The following is a 22,869-nucleotide window of genomic DNA, read 5'->3' as shown; positions in this document are numbered from 1 at the left end:
ATTATTATAAAAGGCAGAAAAGGTGTTTGATATAATATTTGGAGAATCTGAAAGGGTTGTATGGTGTATCTATGTTTAAAAGTGCACAGTGTAGAAGCATTAGAAGTACAGAAGAATGACCCAAAAATAAATCCTGGGTCAGGACTGGGACTAAGACATATTAGGTATAATTACTTCTAAAAAATACTAATAGAGATACTCTTTTCAGAAAACAGTTAATCTCATTCAAAAACACCCAGAATAATATTTGACCAAGTATCTGAGCATCCTGTGACCCAGGCAAATTAATGCATAAAATTCACCATTATAGTATACATTTGTAGATGTATAATAGTCATAATATTTAGATTACAATACATGTAACAACCAAATGAAATCCTTTCTTATTTAATACCTTGTGTCCACATTCGCAGTATGAATCTCGAACCATTAGAATTGTTATATTGCTATTGCTATTTGATAATATTCCTCTTACTAAGAACACCAATAAACTTAAAAGATTTAAAAAGAACATGGAGAATCAACTCTTTATAGGGTTCTCTCTAAGCAAACCCACATGGAGGGCTTCCCCCTCCAATGTGGTAAGTGGAGCTTCAAATGGAAGTCTGGGCAAGTTCTTGAACATTCATGTTATAGGAATAAGTTAGTTTATTTCTAACCATCATATTCCACAATAGTGGCTTGTTGCCTTGACAGTTTGTTTTTAAATTTTTTTATTTTAAAAATAAACTGTTTATTGTTCATATTTAAAGCATGTAACATGATGCTATGATATACATAAACATAGTGCAATGATTACTTACAAGTAAACAAATTAACATAGCCATCACCTTCCACATGTACCTCTTTTTTTGTCTCTGTGCAGTAAAATCACCTAAAATATATTTATGCAATATTATTAACTATCATCCTACTAGAGTACACTAGACCTCTAGAGTTATTTTCCCTATCCAACTGCAAGATTGTATTCTTTGACTTACATCTCCCCACTTTCTCCTGATTCCTGCTTAACCATTATTCTATGTATTTGATGTGGTTTAGATTTCATGTATAAATGCGGTCATGAAGTACTTTTTTCCCATGTCTGGCTTATTTTTCACTTAGCATATGTTCTCTAACTTCATTCATGTTTTTGCAAATGACAGTATCTCCTTTTTCAAAGGTTGAATCATATTTTGTCTACATGATATACATATTATAATTACATAATTTCTTTATCCATTCACTCATAGATGAACATTTAAGGATTGAGTATTTGTCTTGGCTATTGTGAAAAATTACTGCAAAATGCTGTAAGGAGTATGGGAGGGTAGATATCTCTATGAAAGTCTCACTTCATTTTGGGGGGATATAAGCCTAGATCAGGAATTGCTGGTTCATATGGTCATTTTATAAAAAAGTATTTTGAGGCACTTCTCTATCATTTTTCATACCAGATGTACCAATTTACACTCTCATCAATGGTATGCAGAGGTTGCCTTTTCTCCACATCGTTACCAACATATCTCTTCTCAAGAACAGCTGGTGGCAGGTGTGAGGTGGAGTCACTGAGATTCCAACTTGCTTTGCTGATGATTACTGTTGTTGTTGTCATACACCTGTTGGTCATTTTCATGTCTTCTTTGGAGAAGTGTCTATACAGTTTCTGTGCCCACTTGTTAACTGGGATGTTTGTTTTTTGGTAGTAAGTTCTGTGAATGTCTTACATAGTCCAGCATCAACCCCTTTCGAGATGTGGTTTCACTCCTAATCTGCAGCCTGCCTTTTCATTCTGAGGATGTTTCCTTTGCTGGTAGCTTTCCCTACTTGTTTATTGTTCCTTCTGTTGCCTGACCTTTTGTAATGATAGCCAATCATCTTCCTATTCCTGCTTCTGAGATTACCTGATGATCTCTACATGACACAGGAGGATATGGCAACCAAGAGCTGGCTTCTTGTCATGATCCTTCTTCAGTCATGTCTCCACACTGTCATCCAGAAGCATCACTATATGCTAATCTGATCATTCCATTTCCATGCTTAAAACTTCCCTGGGGCTCTCAGGATAAAACTCAAACTCCTTACCACGACAACCAAGGCCCTTCATGATTTGATGCCTACCTCCCTTCTCTTTTAGCCCTCCCTGCCCTTCACTATCTTGCCACAGCTCCATAAGCTCTTCATCTTTCCATCTTCCAGCCTGGTCAGACAGTCCTTCCTGGTTCCTATCACCTTCTCCAGGGTCTTCTGACACCCCAGGTTAGAAGGTTAGCCACTTGTAGTGTTTCCATGACACTCTGTCCTGGGTCCTTTAATTGTGCTTAACAGGTTGCACTGAGGTTGTCAGTCATTAGACTGTGTCTCCTTGAGACAGAGAACAAGCATGCTCATTTCTGTCTGGTGTCTGGCCAACAACAGGGGCCCACCAAAGACTCCACTGACTTCCCCTAAGGTACTGCACAAATATGCAGAGCCAGCAGCAGGAAAAGAGTCAGGTGAACAGATCCTTGTTCTTGTACCATGAACACAACCCATATAGGATGGATTACCAGAATTCCAAGTCCTCCAAGCTAGGATAGAACAATTGAGTTAAAGCTTTTCATTTTAACTCTGCTTTTCTAGTACACGATTACTTTGTATAATTTCTTGATTGAGATTTAACTTCTACTTATAAAAATATTCCTATAAAATGTATACATTTCCAGTGTAGGGCAGTTAAAATGCAGACACTTGTATTGCAGAGCTTATGCAGCTGTACCGTGGAATGCAGGGAGGTACCCTGGGTCTGAAAGGTCTAAATTCAAATGCTGAGTCAGCCATTTACTGAGTTGAGATTTGGGAGAAGTCCCCTGGAAGGCTGTGGGTGTTTACGGGTTAAGAGTGCCCCGTGTTGCCCTGGCATGATGGGCGCTGGAGTACAGACATTAAGAAATACTTTTCCTTTCACTTTTGAAATAAAAGGGAGGCTCGGTAGTTTCTTAGGTAAGCTTTACTTGATGACGCAGCTATCTTTTCAACAACAGGATTCTTCAGGTATAACAACATCACATTTAGAAAAATGTCATGGGTGTCACTGGTGTGTATAGACCTATTATGTCATCATTTAAAGAAAATGAAATCATATTTAAAACTGTTAAACACATAAGAAACAAACAAACAATAGTACTGCCCCAGTGAATCCTGAAAATTTATTATTTGGGGGAATATCAGATATTGATCCTTTGTTTTACAGCTCATGATAATAATCAGAAAATATACATTTTGAAATGTAAGTCAAAAGAAAATAATTACATATAATACATTTTATAGACTTTTTATTTGTACATAAGCAAAGCGGTACTAAAAGCATATTTAAGGTCCACAGCTAGTGAACGTGGTAATTTTCTGTTTAAAGCTGCAGCAACTCAAATCCTCCTAGGGTCAGTGAAGAAAGACATTGAGAGAAACATTTAGGGCCATCACCGTGTCTGGCTATGAACCCATATTTTTAATTTTTCCCCTCCCCCCATATATATGTATATATTTTATTGCCTTTATATTCTGCTGGTTTAATATAATTAGTATACTAAATAGTTATCTGCATTTATTTGATTTCTAAAAATATATAAAATGCATTGGAAAGAGCTCCTGCAGCTTTCAAGCAGTCACCGTCCAGGCGTGAAAAGCTTGTTCGGCAAACGTAAAGCAGCAATACTGAATAAATAATGATTGTTGTGTCTTTTGATACAGCTGATGGCCTTCACCCAAAACTTAAAAATACTGTAGCAAACAGTAGAAACATGCAACTTAAAAAACTGACATAATACAAAAGTAATACTTATAAAGCTAAGTTTTAATACAATGTAGACTAATAAAGACAACTTTATGTAGAAGAGAGATATGAACACAGTGCCCTTATATACATATAAATTAAGGCCCAATTTTTCAAAGGCAATGTACAACTGCCCAACTGCCCACAGCCTTTGCATGCCTGAAATCAAGTTTTTGCTTTTTCCACATTATTTCCTCAATTTCGTACAGTTCTACTAACTTGAAAAGGTAGTCACAGAAGTGTCTTTCAGTTAAGAGTTCTTTTTTTCCTAAAGGCTGTTTTGCTCTTATTCACAAAGAAAGTTGTCTTGTAGTACAGAGATACATTTTATTTTTTCTTTAGTGCTTATCTGTTCTTATACATGGCCATACTTAAAGTTTTAAAATTTCAACCGCACATTCTATTTTTTTTTTTACTGTATTATTTACATTTTTAAAACCTTGATCAGTCTTTTTTTTTTTTTTTTTTCTTTTTTTTACTAATTTCAACTATAGGAACTGACAATTTTGCTCATGAGTGACTGGGAATTAGGTGGGCAACTTCTACTAAAACCAATTAAAGTCTCACATACAAAAAATTCCCTGTGCATTAAGACAAAAAACAAATATAAACAAATCAAATTATCTTTTAAAGAAAATGAAAAAAAACTGAGGTAACCCACTATGTACCATTCTCTGAGGATAATGATATTCAAAAGGTCAAATAGACTTAATGCTATTTTAAATGATTTCTTGGTAAGAAAAAACCATTTTAATATATTTAATAGTTGTAGAAAATCACAATAAAACAGTTTACAGTATGCTTCAAAAAACACACAAATTTGTATTCTAATTTATTATTTAGAACCTGAATTATCCCTTAGATGCAAAATTTTACATTTGGTATTTCTGTATACCATTGACTGCTCCCCCCCCTCCAAAAGTATCCAAAGATATGGCACTTAATCTAGTTCATTTGTATTCACAATAGGTAAAAATGATCACAAATAGACTAAAATATTTTAAGATGTTTCTACAGAAATGAGTTTTCCTCTCTGTTAAAAAAAAAAAAAAAGATTTAAAAAAATTCTTCAGTTATGTGCTTCCAGAAGTAATATGACTGATTAAAAAGTACAGCTGCTCAATGTGTTCATTAATTCACATTTATATACTCTTCCCATCTAGGAAATAGTATTTTCATGTGTAACTACGTCCATGAAGATTATTTGGCAGCTTGAAAATTCTGAAGAAGTCAGAGGTTAACTGGGGATACTAGGCTGGAGAACCCAGGACTACTACCAGTTGGTTGAATGCTATCTGTCTTTCTTTAGTTATTAGGCTAATTCTGTTAATAATTAACAATTACTAAATTAGATATTGACTTTGTGTTCTTCATGGTACACCAAGGCATCTTGTAATTTCTAATTGCAAAGTGTAACATACCTACGGATTAACATTTTGATTTAAATAGAATACAATTTATAAAATGTTTTTCTTTGTGAATAAGGTCTCAATTTCTCTGAACAACAAAATGACTCAGTAGAGGATAGGACTCTTTAAAAGTAAGGCATATATTGGGCATACCTAAATCATTATTGTCACAAAAGCTACAAATTACTTATATTTTTAATTCTAATTTTTAATTATATGTAGGTAATGAAATACATATTATAAACTGAGAGCAAATGTGTATAGGTTGTGGTTACTTAGTTAAGAATCATTTTTTTCTTAAGATATTTGCAAAACAGTATAATGGCAAGACCAATTTGATAACTCCAAGAACCCAAAGAATAAAATGTTCAGTTGAGGTCTACTACTTAGCTGGAATAGAAAAGGCAACACTATGTTACTTTCAGTTCTCTAGAAGCATCTATATATTTTCATAGCCATTCTTAATTTTTTTCATAGGAAACCTAAATAAAGCAGCATTCTCAGCATTCATTAAACCAAAATAAGTCAAATGTGTCGAAACATTCAAAGTTGCCTTCATGCATAAGACATATCTCTTTATTGTTACCATGGCAATACTATTATTAATCCACTTTTGTTGCATGTAAGTAATACAGAGAATATATTTTCTTCAGAACTAAAAACTACTTTAAATTTCAGATTAAAATCTTAATTATATTGTACCAAATTTGATCAGAGGGAAAGTAAAAGTGGCTAAGAAGTGTCTGACAGCATCTGTCTAAATATTACTTGAGAATCTCAGTTAAGCCACTACTCATGGGAGAGTTGTGGACTCATTTTTGGCTTTAAAAATAAAACAATATACATACAAATGGAGATTTATATCCTATAAAAGTCAAACTTAAAAATGAAAAAAACTCTGAATTTAACTTTATTTCCTTGGTAAAAACAAGCTAACTCCAATCTACTCTCCATCTCAATGACTGAAGGAAAGCACAGTTGTTCATAATATACAAAGAAAATTATGTGCAAGCAATAACTTACCTGCAGGTTATACCAATAGACCATACATGAAAATGGGTTATTTTAAAAGATATAATTCGAAGCAATATTCACAAAATATACTAACACAATCCTCAGATATCTATAACATATATCATATGTTAATTCTGGGGATCCTTGAGAGTAAATGATAAGGCAGGGCAGAAACAAATCACATTAATGTATCAAGAACCCCCATGCCTGTTTGAATAGATATACGACAATTACATTTTTGCTCAATAGCATATGAAAGGCTGCAAGATTTTTACATGTATAATTTACCTCATGAAAAACATTTCTGTCGTGTGGTTATTCATATATTTGGAAATATTGCGGAGGAAAGATTAAATTCCAGATTAAAAAGAAATCTGAATTACTTCACCTAATTAAGCAATGGCTAGTACAGGCTCATGAAATTAATGCAAGTGGGTTCTTCTGGAGTTAGTCTGGATGGTGGAGCACCCCATGACACGTGTGTAGTTATAAATTAGCAATACATGGATGGAGTATGACAACATGCACACAGTCATAATCACACAATAAGTAACATAATTAAGTCACAGGATAAGTATTAATAAAAATATTAAAATATCAACATTCACACATTAATCTATTACATGGAATAAATTAAACTAAATCAGTCACATATTTCTCTTTACTCTTAATTCACGGTTTATTTATGTATACACATAGTATAATACTTTACGAATGCTTTCAAATGCTACAAATAAAAATGAAGGCTTTGTATTACAGCTGCTGGACAAAAATGTCAATACTGTTGATGTGTGAAAACACAGTTTCTTTGTTCTTTAGCATCAGTGCACAGGGTATGGCTCCAAGTGGTATGCAATTTAGGAGAGAAAAAGATACGGTGGCTTGTGAAAACATGTCCTCTGTTCATCATTGGCACAAATCAAAGTAGAAATCTGACTTTCCTTGGTACTTTTATTGATCTCTCCCCTAAAGACAGATAATGTTATACATATATGCCTTCAGGATTAAAACCAGATGAGATAGGATTCTGTAGAATACGAAGGTTACTGGGGAGCTGCCGAGATGAGCCAGGTCTCTTCAGGGACCCAGACTGGAACGGTGTCTCTATATGAGAAATAAAGCAAGTCACTCAATGTACTCATTAACTAGGAGCACTTAGCAATGTGACAAATTAGAATATTTCCTGCCCTAAAGAACCTGAGAGAGAGAACCACATATAGCAACAATTGCAAACCTCTATGGGTTCTGAGGTGGGAGAAGGGTAAGACTATCTTACATGGGAGTCCAGTTGACAGGCCAGGTTTTGGGGATATGAAGAGTGAATGGTCTTTCTAAGAGATGAGCACTCTTCTCAACTTTTGGTTGTTCAGGTCATATGCACACAGATTGGAACTGCCTCTTAAATATGAGTACCCATTAGTAATATAGACTTTCAGAAAGGGAGAAAGGGAAGAAGGGACATTAGGGAAACTGAGAGATGCTGAAATTCAAATTAATACACTATGGCTCATACTTCAGGAAAAAGTTTCATAAAGAAGCAGTTAAAAAAACTAAGTGAATGTGATATGGTGATTACATGATTACCTAAGTAAACAAATAACCAAATTGTTTTGCTCTATAAAAATGGGAAGCATGTTAATTTTTTAAAAAGTGGCCCACTTAAAAATTAGTTATGAATGGCAGGATGATACTTTAACTGAATGCAAGTAGTTTATTCAAAGTCAGTGAGAAAAAAGGAAAAAAAGTATTTTATCAGTCCCTTACCTCTTTCTATGTCTGCCTGTGAGGCCTCTATTTCAATGGGCTCAGCTGGCAAAACGGTAACTTTTGTCCCGGTCTGCTGGATAAACTGCTGGAGATTGACTTGCCGCAGCTCTTTGGTCAACTGTTCCAGTTCTTGTTCTTTGTCCTAAGTGGAAATTATTTATTATTATTTCTTCACCTGAGGATTCACTATTGGTCAGCTCAAGATGTCCAAAGGCAGTTAGTTCCTCTGCTGCAGGAGCTAAAGCAGCACATTTAACAAATCTGGTTTACATGGACACAAAGGTCACTTGCACTCTGTGGCACAGGCCAAAACAAAACAAATGGAAGACAACAGCTTCTTCAGTCTGCCCTCTTAATTGTAATACTTCCCTTTGGAACACCACTATGCATTCATACAAAATAAGGCATGTCTAAATTTCATTAAAAAAACTGGTTTCTATCTATCCCAGCATTATAACGATCTCGTTAAGCTGGTCACAAATTTCAGTATTCAGTTCACTTCATAAGTGACTGCAAATGAGTAATAAATTGGTTCAGGAGATTTAGAGTTCTTAGTTTTTATAAGGTGTTTAAGTTTTCATGGTATCCATTACCAAGATATATTTTATCGCATGAGAAAAGCAAGATTTCCATAACAATCTCAGCCTGAAGTTCCTAAATTCTTGATAAAGACAGAGAACTATAGAACCCTTAGAGAAGGGGACCCAGTTTAGACAGATGGAAAGCTCTAAAAGCAGAAGAGGCATGCTGTTATGTATACAGCTTTCTGTCTCTTTCTGTCCTCTCAAGACTGGACTTTCTGGAAAAGTGCCTGGTCTCAGAAGGGCTGGGTATGTCTGAAGGCTTTGCTAGATACTATAAGTGAGGGGTGGTTTTCTCCGTTTACACTGAATGAAAGATGGTGTGTAGTGATGGGTTAGTAATCTGCTATCAGATATTTTTCAATGGGTATAGGGTTTACCAGTAATGACTGTCATCACTATAGTAGCAAAGGCAATATGACTTCTAACGCACCCTTTTTAAACTGTCAAAATAAATCGAAGTAGTAAAATACTGACAAATCAGAGGCTACTTGACCTCATGCATGAGAAATTCCTAATTTTCAAAATTTTGGTGGTAGTTTATGTCTTAACAGTTAGTGACAGAGAAAGTTAACCATTTTGGTTCTTCTGGAAACTTCAGCTTTCCCAGAGGGACTGTACATATCAATATTAAAGCAGTTCTCAAACTTCAGTGTGCCTAGGTACTACTTGGGGGTCTCAATACACGAAGATTCTGAGTTTCTAATAACGTGCCCTGAACTGCCTGTTGTGGACTACACGCTGAGTAGAGAGCTTCCAACTAGTTCAGTATGACAGAACTTCCTCCCCGATGGAACAGTTCTGCATCTGTGCTATCCAATCAACAGCGGCATGAACTATCAAGCTCCTGAAATGTGGCCATGACCAAACACAGAATCTTAAAATTAGTTGATATTTTAAACTGCTTTACTGAATATTTAGTTTGATTAATTTACTGAATATTTTTAAACTTAAACAGCCGTGAATTGTCTTTCTTTCTCATCTCATCTGTTAGCGGACTGTTTTATAAATCTTTGCAACTCCAGTATAACCACCACAGTGTTTTCAAGAATGGGTATCCAAGAAATGTAAGTTGAGTGATCAGAATATAAGTGGTAAAATATAAATGTTCTTGTATGGGTACTAGAGAGAGGGAAGTTGGAGAGTGTGCCCCTCTGTGCCCCTCCATTGTGTTCCTCTAATCAGGAAAGTAAAGAGGGGTACAGGAGAGAAGAGAAGAGGGAAGGTGACTCAACCTCAGGGAAGAAGCTAGGGCTTGACAATGGAGGAGTGATAGACAAGTAGTCAGCCAGCCACACAACCCATGGTCAACCAATCCTTGTAATCTCATTTGGCTTGTGTTTCCCTATCTCTGAAAGGAGAAGGTCAGGTGTACTATCTCATCATTAGTATCCATGCCAGCTCCAGGGTTGTGTTCTTCTGTATCCAATTACCTAATGCCACAGTTGCCACAATAAAAAGCTCTTCATGGAGCACCCATTAGTGTATATCTGAACCTTTACACACATCACAAACATTTTTTGAGTTTTAAACAAAACCAGGTTTCTAATTCTTGAAATACAGAGAAATTAAGTTACTTAAAAGCAAGAGAAACACTCCCAAAAGATTCCAGGAATATATTCTTTTAAATAGATGAAACATCCTGTTAATAAAAATGTTCTTACCTGTAGTCGTTTGGTGGCCTGTCCAAGAGATCTTTCCACAGCTTTAATACCATTTTCCAACCTCAAGCTCTGCTGGCCCTGGATGTCAATCTCACCTTTGACCTTACCAATCTGTCCTTTAACCTCTTCCTCGTTGACTTGTGCCTCCTGAACTTCCCGTTGCAATTTTTCTGCTTCAAGACCACTTTCCATAGTCTGAATTTGTGCCAAATAGTCCTTTAATTTGCTTTCACACTCTGTGATTTTCTGTCTTATTTCTTGAAGTTGATCCTTCAGCTGCTTTTCATTTTCCTGTTCAATCTGTAATTCATTTTCCCAAAATTCTTCCTCCTCAATTTCTACATCATTTCTTTTGATCTTTTGCTCCAGGCGGACAATTTCCTCTTCAAGGTTACAATTATATTTTTGCTCCCAAAATCGTATTTCTATTTCATTAGATTCTAACTGCTTCTCAATGGATTGAAGCTTCTCTGTCTGCAAACGAATCAGTTTCTTCAACTCGTCTGCTGTTGTTTTGCAGTTATTCAACACCTTTTGCTTAAATTCAGATTCTTTACTTTTCCCAAAAATGTCCATCAATCCTTTGGCACCTCCTGTAAATGTCAATGATTTCCTTTTAGGTTCTCTTCTTTTGATTGATTTGTCAATTTGAGGCCTCAGTTTGGCTAAAGGGGGGAGACTCTGCCTGTACAAAGTTCTTTCAGGAATTCGAGCCACACTATCTGAAGTGGGTCGCTCACTGAGAGATGGCCCCGTTCGACGCAGAATTAGCTGTACATCACTAGCGTACTGCCCCCATTTGTTTAAGGATATGATAGGATTTTCATGAGGTGCTAAATGTCTTTCAGTATCTCTCCATTTTTCTATAAGCGTGTATCTTCCAGTTCGACCTAGGCAAGAAAGATAAGAATATATTGTCTAAGTGGTATATGTAATAGATAAATAATGCAACAGAGAACAGCATTTGATACTTGTTTTGATTAGCATCAAAAGGTCAAATTTTAGAGTCCTGTCCATGCTGTCTTTAACACCTTCACTGGAAGATCACAAGACACCAAGCCTCCCAAGATATATAACAGCACAAATGATAGGATGTGAATCACATAATACTCTTCAGAGTTGCTTAGAAATTCAACGTGACACTTTTAACCTGATTGAGACTCACACACTTGTCAAATGCCTAACTGCCTAGAACTACTTATTTGGGACAAGACCGAACAAAGTTTCTATTCTAGTCAAAACAGAGGAGTTCGTTAGAATGTCTCACTTACAGCTACCAAGGGCTAGTCCCAGGAACTAGCTAGTACTGCTAAATTTGAATAAAGTTTAGATTTGATGTGCAAGTTTCTTTCACATCAGGATCTGGGGAGGCTAGAGATGCCCCTTCTCTTGAGGGGAGATGCATAGCCCGGGGTACCTGCACCTCAGCACAGACACCTGGAAACTTTCCACACACCTCTGACCAATAAATAAGACACCTAATGAAAACAACTTTTCAAAATAACTTCAGGTATAAAGAGCAGCCTGAAGAGGCAAAGCCTTGCTCAGTCTTGACAAAAATAGTTTCAAGGATTCTTTAAAAAATTTTAAATTGTTTTTTATTATTAAAAACAAAACAAATCACCTTTAAATTAAAAATACATGTTGAATCTATTAATTATAAAGTTAGATAAAGTTTTAGAAGACAGTGTAAGGTTATAAGCTTGAACTTACTTCTAAATATGTTCACTTAAGATGGGTGGGTATTTTAATTTTCTTAAAAGTGTACATTACTACTTAATATAATTACAACAACAACAACAAAAACCTGACCATGCCATCTAGCCATTATATGGGCACATATAGCTATTGACTTACCTTTCCTGACTTCTTTTTTTAAACGTGATGAACTTCTGAGCCAATAGTATTTCCTCAATTATGTATCAGGTATCTGGATGCGTAAATAGGAACACCCATGTACGCAATTCAGAAGTAGCACATAAACAATGATTTTGTTCTAAGCATATGACTATGCTGTTCTTTAAGAAAATCTGAGTCTTGTGTGCAGCTCCAGGGCTTTGGAGGCAGAGACTGAACTTTAATCCTGGGTGAAATTACTCACTGGATAAAAACTTCACTTATAAAATATCTCACTGATTTTGAATGTCAGATGTAGAAAGTATCTACCACTTTGCTTGGCCCATAGCAGACATTCAGTACATGACTTTAAAAAAATTCTTCTTAAGCATCTTTCAACTATGTTCAAAGCTGGAGAGAACAGAAAGGGCAGGGCTCATGGTTGGAAGGTTTGTGTTCAAGTTTGCCATCTGCATGTATTATTTGAACAAATTATTAAATGCCAAGCTTCAGTATCCTGACACAAAAGTTGTTCTGAAAGTCAGGTGAGAATGTAAAATGTAAAAATGTGTTGTAAAACTGAAGAGTGCTATATAAATATTAGTTACTACCATCAAAGTATTCAGGAAAACTAAGATAATGGAAAAGAAAACCTTTTCACATTGGATTGTTCCTGGAATATAAAAGGTTTCTAGTGATTTTCAGGTTAATACCAACTGTAATTATCCCAAGAAAAACCACATAACATATCTGTACCGAGTGCTTCACAGATTGGCACTTTGTGTTCCTGGCTCTGCTGCTTATCAACTACTTCAGGCATCTTGCTCCTCTCTGGACCTCTCTGTACCCATCAGAAAATTGAGGGGTTAGATCAGACAGGCAGAGCTCCCTCCAATTTTATCAGGTCATTAAAGTATCTTTAAAAAGAAAACTGAATCATCATATTATACAAGCCTACTCAAATATTCTAAAGACCCTAATTTAGTCACATTTACATATGGAACTGATTTCCCAATGCTTGATGGTACTGCTTATCCTCTGAGAATGTCTTGGTAGAAGGTTGCAGAGAATTGCTTTTACTGCTGGTGTTGCCTTTCGTTGCATTATGCACATTAGTGCCATTAGCAAAAAGAAAAAAAAATTCATCCAGAAATATAAAAAAGCTTTTTTAAAAAAAGGTAAATGAGAAGAAGCTTTTTCTCAGTAAAGGAAACAATGATGTGAAGAAAGAGCCTACAGAATGGGAGAAAATCTTTACCACAGCTCAGAGCATTAATCTTCAGGATATATAAAGAATTCAAAAAACTCAACACCAAAAAAAAAAAAAAACCCAATCAATAAATGGGCTAAGGAACTGAACAGACACTTCACAGAAGAAGAAATACGACTGATCAACAAACACATGAAAAAATGTTCAACATGTCTAGCAATTAGAGAAATGCAAATCAAAACTACATTGAGAGTTCATCTCACCTGAGTCAGAACAGCAATTATCAAGAATATAAGCAACAATAAATGTTGGTGAGGATGTGGGAAAAAAAGTATACTAATACAATGCTGGAGGGATTGCAAATTGATGCAACCATTATGGAAAGCAGTATGGAGATTTCTAAGAGAACTTTGGAATGGAACCACCAGTTGACCCAGCTATACCCACTCCTTGTTTTATACCCCAAGGACTTAAAATCAGCACACTATAGTGATGCAGCCACATCAATGTTTACAGCAGTTCAGTTCACAATAGCCAAATCATGGAGCTAACCTAGATGCCCTTCAACACATGAATGGATAAAGAAAATGTGGTACATATACACAATGGAATATTACTCAGCCTTAAAGAAGAATGAAATTATGGCATTTGCAGGTAAATGCATGGAGCAGAAAAATATCATGGTAAGTGAAATAAGCCAAACCCAAAATACCAAAGGTGGAAAGTTTTCTCTGATATGCAGATGCTAATTCACAATAAGGGGGGGTGGGGAAAATAGAGGTACTTTGCATTAGGCAGAGGGGAGTGAAGGGAGAGGAGGGGGTACGAGGGTAGAAGGTATAGTATAATGAATCAGACATTATTACCCTACATAAACATATGATTACATGATCAGTGTGATTCTATATTATGTACAACCAGAAGAATGAGAAGTTATACTTCATTTATGTATAATGTGTCAAAATTCATTCTACAGTGATGTATAATTAATTAGACCAACAAAAAAGTAAATGAATCGACATATTTGATTTTATTATAGGAATTGGGCTTTAAACATTTTATATATGATTAAGTCCTATAATCATTATTTCTAATACCCATAGTTAGAAAGGCCCTACAGATCCTATCTTTTAGATAGATTCAGATTCCTCCTATACAGCTCCTTTAAGGGCATTTAACCAAAGGGATACACTTAGTTCTATCTTGCTTACTGTCTTGATATAACCTTGAAATTAATAGAGATGAATGTCTGTCCAACTATCTGTCTGTTGGGCTATTGCATTCTCATTAAGCTATTTTGGCTATCAAGGACTGTGTGCCACTGTCAAATTAGGTGTGATCAAATTAAGTGGTGGTAAATAAAATACATTATGCTTTTAAGTAGCGGAAGCAAATGAGACTAGTCCCAAGAATCATTTACTTCATATAATGAGCAAACTCACATACAGAGATTTTAATGCATTAGTGGAATTTTTACTGGAAGACTAACATAAAAGGAAATAGGGTTACAAATTACTTTCACCTACCTTAAGAAGATCACTATGAAGTAATGAAAAATTTGAAAATATATATCAAAACTAAAATATTCAAATGAGTCACTCAGAAATGTTATGTCCTTATTTCAACCACTTAAAAAAATGACAACCATTTTTACAATTGCTTTTAGAATCATAAAACAAAATTATGACTTAAAAGTCACATCTTATTATTTGTTTGACAAATATATGTTGAACACAAAATATTTGTCAGAATTAGTGTCTGACTCTGGAGATACAGGTTTAATTAGATTGCTAATTCTCTTTGTAAACTTTAGTGTTAACTGACATTTGATTTTTTTCTTCAGGATCAATCCTCCCTATTCCAAAGATGAATACTGTACATTATTTTAAAATACAATGACAAAGAACTGATATTAACCCCTTATTAGTTTAATGCTATTATACCCTCATGTTTTTGGACATATTAGAAATAATGCCATAACACCTGACTTGCTTTTTATCTATGGTAAACAAACTATCCTCTAGCACATTTTTTTCTAAACATCTGGAGCTATATACACTTTGATGAGAATTTAAAAAAACATATTGTACATTTTAGTATTCTTATGCAGACTAGTGAATATAACTACTCCTCTCCATAATGACTTAGAATTTTATAATAAGTGTTGATTTTTGTAACAGAACTAATGCTGTAGCACTTTATGGTCTGTAAAATGCTTTTGATATTTATATATATATCACCTTGATTGTTCTGTGAGTTAAGCAGTATAGCTATTCTGATTCTCAACTTACCAGTGAAGATGACATGCAGACATAATACAAATTTATCAGTGAAAATTTTTTACTGTTTTTATTTATATATATGATTACTGTACTATAATATATACATATAATAAATATATATTTAGTATAATATTCAAGCCCTTGGTGAAATGACTACCACAAAGCATTTCTCTTGACAGTAATTTAATAAGAGATTATATCTGAGTACACACCAGCTAGTTATGCATTTAACCCATAGCTAAATCATTCCCAGTACAGTTTTCCAGTATGTTGAGAATACTATGTAATCAGGAAATTATTGCCTACTTAGGATGATATAAGCTTACTACTATTGAAAATAATGAAGTTACTGAGGACCTATGATTTAATAGGCATTATGCTGGTTACTTTACTCAAATAATATCGACCAAAGTAATAGGAATACTTATCACCAAAACCCAAGAAGATTCAGGGACTGTTTGTTAATACAGCATAATCTAATCCTTCCTGATTGAGGCATGCTATGAATTACTTGTACTCATATTTGTTAAAATAATCTTTAATATATGTGGAAAATACAGAAACTATTTAAGATCAAGGATGATTAGATTAGATTATTGTTATAAATACAAAAGCTGTAAATGATTACCTTGGTTATAAAAAGGAAGTATATTTCACCACTGAGATTTTTATTCCTTCTTTCAGTATAATTCAATCAGTAACTATATTTTCTAACAGTTGTCCATGGAGATTATAGGGATATAAGTAATAAAATAATAGTTAAGAGGAGAGTTCTTGAATCAGACCACTGGCTACAAAAGAATAATAATTAATATCTCTGTGCCTGTTTGACCATCTGTAAAATACAGTCAATAATAGTACCTTCCCCATGAGATTCTTATGGGGGTGAGGATCAAATGACATGGAAGATTAATTCATGATACAAAAGGTGAAAAATGAGATTTTAAAACCCTAAAACGTATATATGAAGAGTATAATCTTTTTTATTAAGACTCATCCACAGAGGCATTAAAAATATTGCTTTTAGTGCTAAATAAAATTCATAGGAGGTCATTCATTTGGACTGAGCACTAGACCAAATCAAAATGGGGTCACTTAATGCTAAAGTTCCACATCACCAAGCAAAATCTAAGTTGTTTCTCTGACCTGAAACATTGGGAGAATGACAGGTAACAGTCAACCACCCCCCCCCCCCCCCCAATAAGCCGGTTTCAGCCAGCATGATGAGAAAGTCCCCTCTGTGTTGACCCTTACTAGGACAGTAATTCTGAAATAACCCATCTGCTTTCTGTACTTCGTTTCTGCCTTCTTTGGCCCCTCTGTCTATAAAACCAAGCTTTCCTGTCCAGCTTATCAGAACACTAATTCTACTTCATAGAATGAGGTGTTGCCCAATTCTAGAACTGCAAATAAAGGTAATTAAATTTCTTAAACTAAGTATGCTGTCTTTTGCCATTAACAGTGGTTAATTTTTGGAAATAGGATCAGGAGTGATTCTTTTACCTTCTTTGTATTTTTCTAAATTTCAAAATAATCTATAGTGACTAATATTATTTCATAAATAGATACAAAGTGGATCAGTTTAAAATTTCTAATTTTGATAATTTCTATGTGAAGTTAGGATTTAAATGTGACAATATAAAATGTATTCCTTTTCTTATATTCTAGAGAAATTAATCTTAGAGATGTCATTGTCATTAGATGGTCATCTTGTTCAGTTTATGATTTACATACAAAACAGAAAAAAATTAAAAACTTGTTCACTCACTCACAAATATATACTGTGTACTGTGATACATAATAAGAGATATACTTGTTCGTTGTCCCAGTTTCTGGCAAAGAGCTTCGAAGACCCTTGGAACGTCCTGAGTAATAGGAGTTATAAAAGCACTTTGTGTATTCATAATAAACCTTTTCAACCTTACTCAAGCTTGTGTCAGTTGGGTGACTCTTGGTGGACCCCCAGATACCTTCAAGATGGGAGATGGTTGCCAGAGGAAATGAACAAGATAGTAGAGAGCTGAAACTTTCTGTACCTCTCTTAATCTCAGAGGAAAGGTCTTCGAGACCAAGTTAAACACCAGTGGCCAATGATTTAATCAATCACGGTTCTGTAATGGAGCCTCCATTAAAATCCCCTCAGCAATGAGTTCAGAGAGCTCTGGGTCAGTGAACACACTGAGGTGCTGGGAGGGTGGGAGAGGGTCTGCAAGCTTTGTACCCTCCTCTTGGTCCCCTCCTGCACCATTCCTTACCCTATGCATCTCTTTCATTTGATTACTCCTGAATTGTTTCCTTTACTATTACTGATTTATAATAATAGACTGGTAATAATTCGTTAAGCCCTTTCCTGAGTTTTTTTTTTTTTTTTTCTTTTTCCCTTGTTATTTTGTTTTGGTACTAGGGATTAAACTCAGGCACTTGGCCACTGAGCCATATCCCCAGTCCTATTTTTTTTTTTTTTGTATTTTATTTAGAGACAGGGTCTCACTGAGTTGCTTAGCACCTTGATTTTGCTGAGGCTGGCTTTGAGCTCATGATCCTCCTGCCACAGACTCCAGAGCCTCTGGGATTACAGGTGTGCGCTACCACGCCCATCCCTTTCCTGAGTTTTTGTAATTCTATCACATTATTGAACCTAAAGAAGCAGTGATGGAAAACTCCACTTTATAGATGGCCAGCAGGAGTACAGGTGTCTTGTGACTGGTGTGTGAAGTGGAGGGCAGTCTTGTGAATCTGAGCCCTTGAACTCACTTGATGCTAACTCACTCCAAGAGGATGGTTTCAGAATTGTATTAGATTTGTTGATGGGTTGGTTTTAAGAAGTAAAGCAAGAAAGGAACTAAAGACAACCCAAAAGTTTTGGATGTAATGAACTAGAAGAAGAATTCTCATTGCTGAGATGGGTAGAAGGAATAAATTTGGTGATGGGTAGTAGCTGAGACACAGAGCTTGGGTTTTGCCATGTTAAGCCTGAGAGTCCAATCAGTTATCCTCTAGAAATACACTGTCTACTACAAGAGTGTTATCTCATACTAGACTCACTTAGATTTAATTTAAATTGAAAATTCATTTCTCAGTTACACTAGCCACATTTCAAGTACTCAATAGCTGAATGTGGTTAGGGGCTACCATATTGGAAAGCACGGATACAACATTTTTATCCTTGCTGAAAGTTCTACTGAATAGGACTGTCCTAGAAAATAAGTTCAACTGAGAACCTATTTTAGGCAAAGCAATGATGTAAGAAAGACAAGAAAGTAAGACCCTCTATACTTTAGAATAATTTTCAGAAAGTTCAGTAAGTATTAATAGATACTAAAACTAGTAGTATAAAATGTGTGTGTTTGAAAGCTGATTTTGTTGGGGCAAACTATATTAAAGGGCTTTTTGAGCAGAGTCTATCACATCATTTTAGTCCCAGCTCCAATCAAGTTGCTTCTATTCAATGCTTGCTCTGACCCCATTTGAAGAAGATACAGGAAACAGAACACAATAAATGGAAACAGAAAAATTCTGAATCACTGATATTTTAAATGGCACCAGGTATCAAAGTTTTGTGGATCAGAAACCTTTTCCCTCAATTGCCTTTACTTTCTCCTCCATTTTCCTTCTCCCCACCCTAATTTGTTAGTTGGACTTAATTTCTATGTTAAGATTTAAGCTATCTGAGGGCAGAAACACATCCTTTTCTTATTTGTGGTTTGGAATACTGTAAAAACAAATGCATTTTCTCTACTATAACTCAATAGAGATGATCTATCAAGGCTTTCCGTTCATTTACACATCTGAGATGCAATTTGAACTCTGGAATCCTAATGACACTTCTAGGAGAGTTTACTCAGGAAACAAAATAGAAAAAAAAAAAAAGCCTGACTGAACACACACTGCACTCTGAATGCACAGGTAATTTAACCACTTCATACAAAGAAAGTATTTTAATCATGGTTTTATTTTTAGTTATTCTGTCATAATTTGAGAATGTGTCCTACATCCATTGCCTCTGTAATCTGCCAAGGTAGTGAAAGATTAGGGTAGAAAGGATTTACTTCTAGAGTATTAGATACATTTGGCATTTAAAAAAATTAAACTAGATTCTCCTTTTGGCTCTTTTCTAAATCGACTTGGTTGATTAGAAGCACTAAGACCAAAGATATTAGCTATCATATATATTCTCAGATTGCTGGCTTGTGTACATATTTTCATAGTAAATCATTTTGATAGCTTTTGTGGTTTCTTAAAAACAATTTTAACTCTTTGGAGAAAATGACTTCTAAGGTACCTCTCCTCCCCACCACCCCTCTCCCTCTCCCTCTCTCTCTCTCTCTCTCTCTCTCTCTCACACACACACACACACACACACACTCATCCCTTGGTATTTATGGGAGATTGTTCCAGGATCCTACAAATATCAAAATCTGTGGATGTCCAAGTCCCTTATTAAAAATGGCATAGTATTTGCATATAAACTGTGACACTGTCCTACTTACTATAAATCAACTCCCGATTACTTATAATACTTAATTCAATGGAAATATACTGTATTGTGTAGAGAATAATGAAAAGGGGAAAAAAGCATGCTCATGTTCAGTACTAAGTATAACCACTGTACTTCTGATCCAAGGTTAGATGAATCCATGGATGTGGGACTTGTGGATATGGAGGGTTGACTATATACAGTTGCCGCAACAGGGCATATATGTAGATCCAAACCCCAACCAAACAGTCTACAAGTTCCTTCAATAAAAATTACTGTTTTAAGCCATGGAAATTTTGGGGTTGTTTGTTTATAGGAGCAATTTTCCCTATTTAATAAATCCCATATTATTTCTTAAAGTAGAAATAAGAAAAAAGAACTACAAAATTTTCACTTAATTTTTCATTTAAATTCAGTATTTAAATTCTGAATATCAAAATCTTATAAATTATAAGATAGATATTCAAATATATATCAGAAGCAAATTGAATTTGATGCTTAGAAAATCTGGCAGAACAACAGAAACAAGGATCAATAGCTGTTGGTTAGTTGCCAGTTGAGTCCTTCTCAGAATTCTGCATTCAATGAAGTAGTTATAATACAGAAAAAGAGATATGTGACCAAATTTGGAGGAATATCATAAAGCATCCACATTCAACTTTTCAAAATAGGTCTTGGACTGAGTTACTGAGAAAGCAAAAGCTTCAGGTAAAACTTTTTAGTATGTTCACAAGTAAGAACATTCTTTAGTTCAAGTGGACCAACACATGTCCAGTACATGTGGGCATTCTACCCTTGAAATTCTGTGCAGAAAATGTGGTCACCACACAGACAGATGTGGACTGCAACATACTCAACTACTTGACTTTTACAAAATGTTTTTAAAAGTATTGTCCATGATTTGATTCCCAAATATAACAGAGCAAAGTTACATGGACCACTGATAATCCTAGTCTTCATTAAGGAAAAAAAATGGGGGGGGATCACTAAATAAGTTGGTATGAAAGAATATGAAATAAAATTACATGCCTTAATCTTCCCTTCTTTAATAATTAAACACACAAATATTGCATTAATCTCAATACCAGGAAATTTCACTGGATGTGAAAGCCTAGCATTTTCATCAAGCATTCCTTAAATATATTAGAGTGCTGTCTCATTTAAGGGAAAATTTAAAAATGTAAGTATTAAAAGGAAGTCTCTATCTTGATAGGGCACTACAACCTCTCACAGTGCACCTGTCATAATGTAGGTGGCAAAGTCAAGCATCTCCATCAGATGCTCACGTGTGCTGGCTCCTTTCAACCCTGATCTAACTGGATATGCTTCCAATATAAACTTTCAAGACATAAAATAAACTTTTGATAAGGAACTCAGGCAAAGAGGCACCAAGCATGGTGTTGGACACACAATTTCATCATACTATATGTTTGCTAAATAACAGATTTAAGATGTAAATAGGAACTTTAATCCACATTACTGGTTTTATTGAGGCAGGCATTTATACCCTCATCATATTCCAAAAGGATTTAAGACAACTAATAAATATGCGCAAATTATGATAAAGAAAAGCTTAAAATAAATTAGAAGAAAATCTGAAATAGGTAGGAAGATATGAAGAACACAGGAGCTGTGGCTAGCAAACATGTACTTGACAACTTCATCTTCAGTGTCAGATTTAAAAAGTGCACATAATTTTCCTAAAACAGAATGCCATTATTTCATTTGTTATATTTGCTTTTCTGAAAGTATTCAGAAATTGACAATAGAATTTTTCCTTATGAGGGATTCTGAGAACTAGGAATCTATGCTTTGCTTAAGAAAACATCTTCAGTTTCAGAAATCATTGTTTAGGATAAACACCAGAAGAGAAGGTGAGTAATAGCTGGGGGAGGGGAGTATCCCAAGAACAGCATCATCACAGATTCAAATACATTCAAAGAGCAGCAAGTAAAAGTGTGCCTGTGAGATTTATTATGGAACTAAATGAATAAACCCCCAAACCACACACATACACAGCACCCAAAAGAAAAGGTAAAGGACTTTTACCATAGACATCCAAGAGTTCACTTACCTATAGCTTGAGCTAAGGCTATTACAACCTCCTGGCAAGTTGTGACTTCGGTGACCCCACAAACAATCCTCTGAACTCCATCCACCCATACTTTCAGTTCCATGGTGCACTGGCTAGTCACCCAAGGCCCTGACAGTGGTCATTAGGGTGTCAGGTCATGTCTGGCTTCAGGAACACGGAGAAGGCATAGACTGTAGTCAGCTAAAAAGAGAAAAACATCATTTTTAATAAGGTAAATGTTAATATTTCTTATATAATATCATATAAACATTATATGAAACTAATTTTAACATATCATAATCCTCCTACTACAAAAGTCTATATATACTTATTTTACAGAACTAAAGTCAGCGGCACAAATGCATTTATAGTCACCTAGCGTGACACTGTTCATGTTATTACTACTTTCATAATAATGATTTTAGTTATGCGTCCTTGGGTTAAAAATTCTTATTTTCTTGATCAAGTCCTACTGCTCAATGTATATGCTGTTTTATGTCCATTTCCCTTCAAATTCTTTTGTTAGGATAGTTTCTGAGTTAAAAGAAACAAAAGAAAAAAACAGTCCCTGTCATTCCTGGAATTTTAAATGACTGAACCAATCCCACCGGCTTGCGCTTGCCAACACTGAATATTAACACTTGTCAAAAACATTTGTCAAGGTGTCTTGCTAACGCAAGTTGCACTCCTTTGTTAAGTGTGTGCCTGGCCTCCCCACAAGACTGAGGGAATGGTCTTTACCACTGAGTGCTCCCCCCAAGCACC

The 22,869-nt window shown here is 35.1% G+C and overlaps 1 protein-coding gene across 2 annotated transcripts in view; it reads right to left on the bottom strand.

The window, feature by feature from the left end:
* Positions 1 to 4,240: 4,240 nt before the first annotated feature.
* The window catches only part of RASSF8 (Ras association domain family member 8), a 142,086-nt gene continuing 123,457 nt past the window's right edge, over positions 4,241 to 22,869 (bottom strand). For both annotated transcript variants that reach the window (XM_079139414.1, XM_079139415.1), the window contains 4 exons: positions 22,105 to 22,305; positions 10,226 to 11,115; positions 7,978 to 8,122; positions 4,241 to 7,317 (listed from right to left, as the gene is read on the bottom strand). In XM_079139414.1, coding sequence (XP_078995540.1) covers positions 7,196 to 7,317; positions 7,978 to 8,122; positions 10,226 to 11,115; positions 22,105 to 22,207 — 1,260 coding nt within the window. In that variant the 5' untranslated portion in view covers positions 22,208 to 22,305 and the 3' untranslated portion in view covers positions 4,241 to 7,195. The remainder of the gene's footprint in view (positions 7,318 to 7,977; positions 8,123 to 10,225; positions 11,116 to 22,104; positions 22,306 to 22,869) is intronic.

Source organism: Sciurus vulgaris, assembly GCF_902686455.1.
Source record: "Sciurus vulgaris genome assembly, chromosome: 5".
NCBI lineage: Eukaryota > Metazoa > Chordata > Mammalia > Rodentia > Sciuridae > Sciurus > Sciurus vulgaris.
This window is presented reverse-complemented; position numbering and strand designations above follow the sequence as displayed.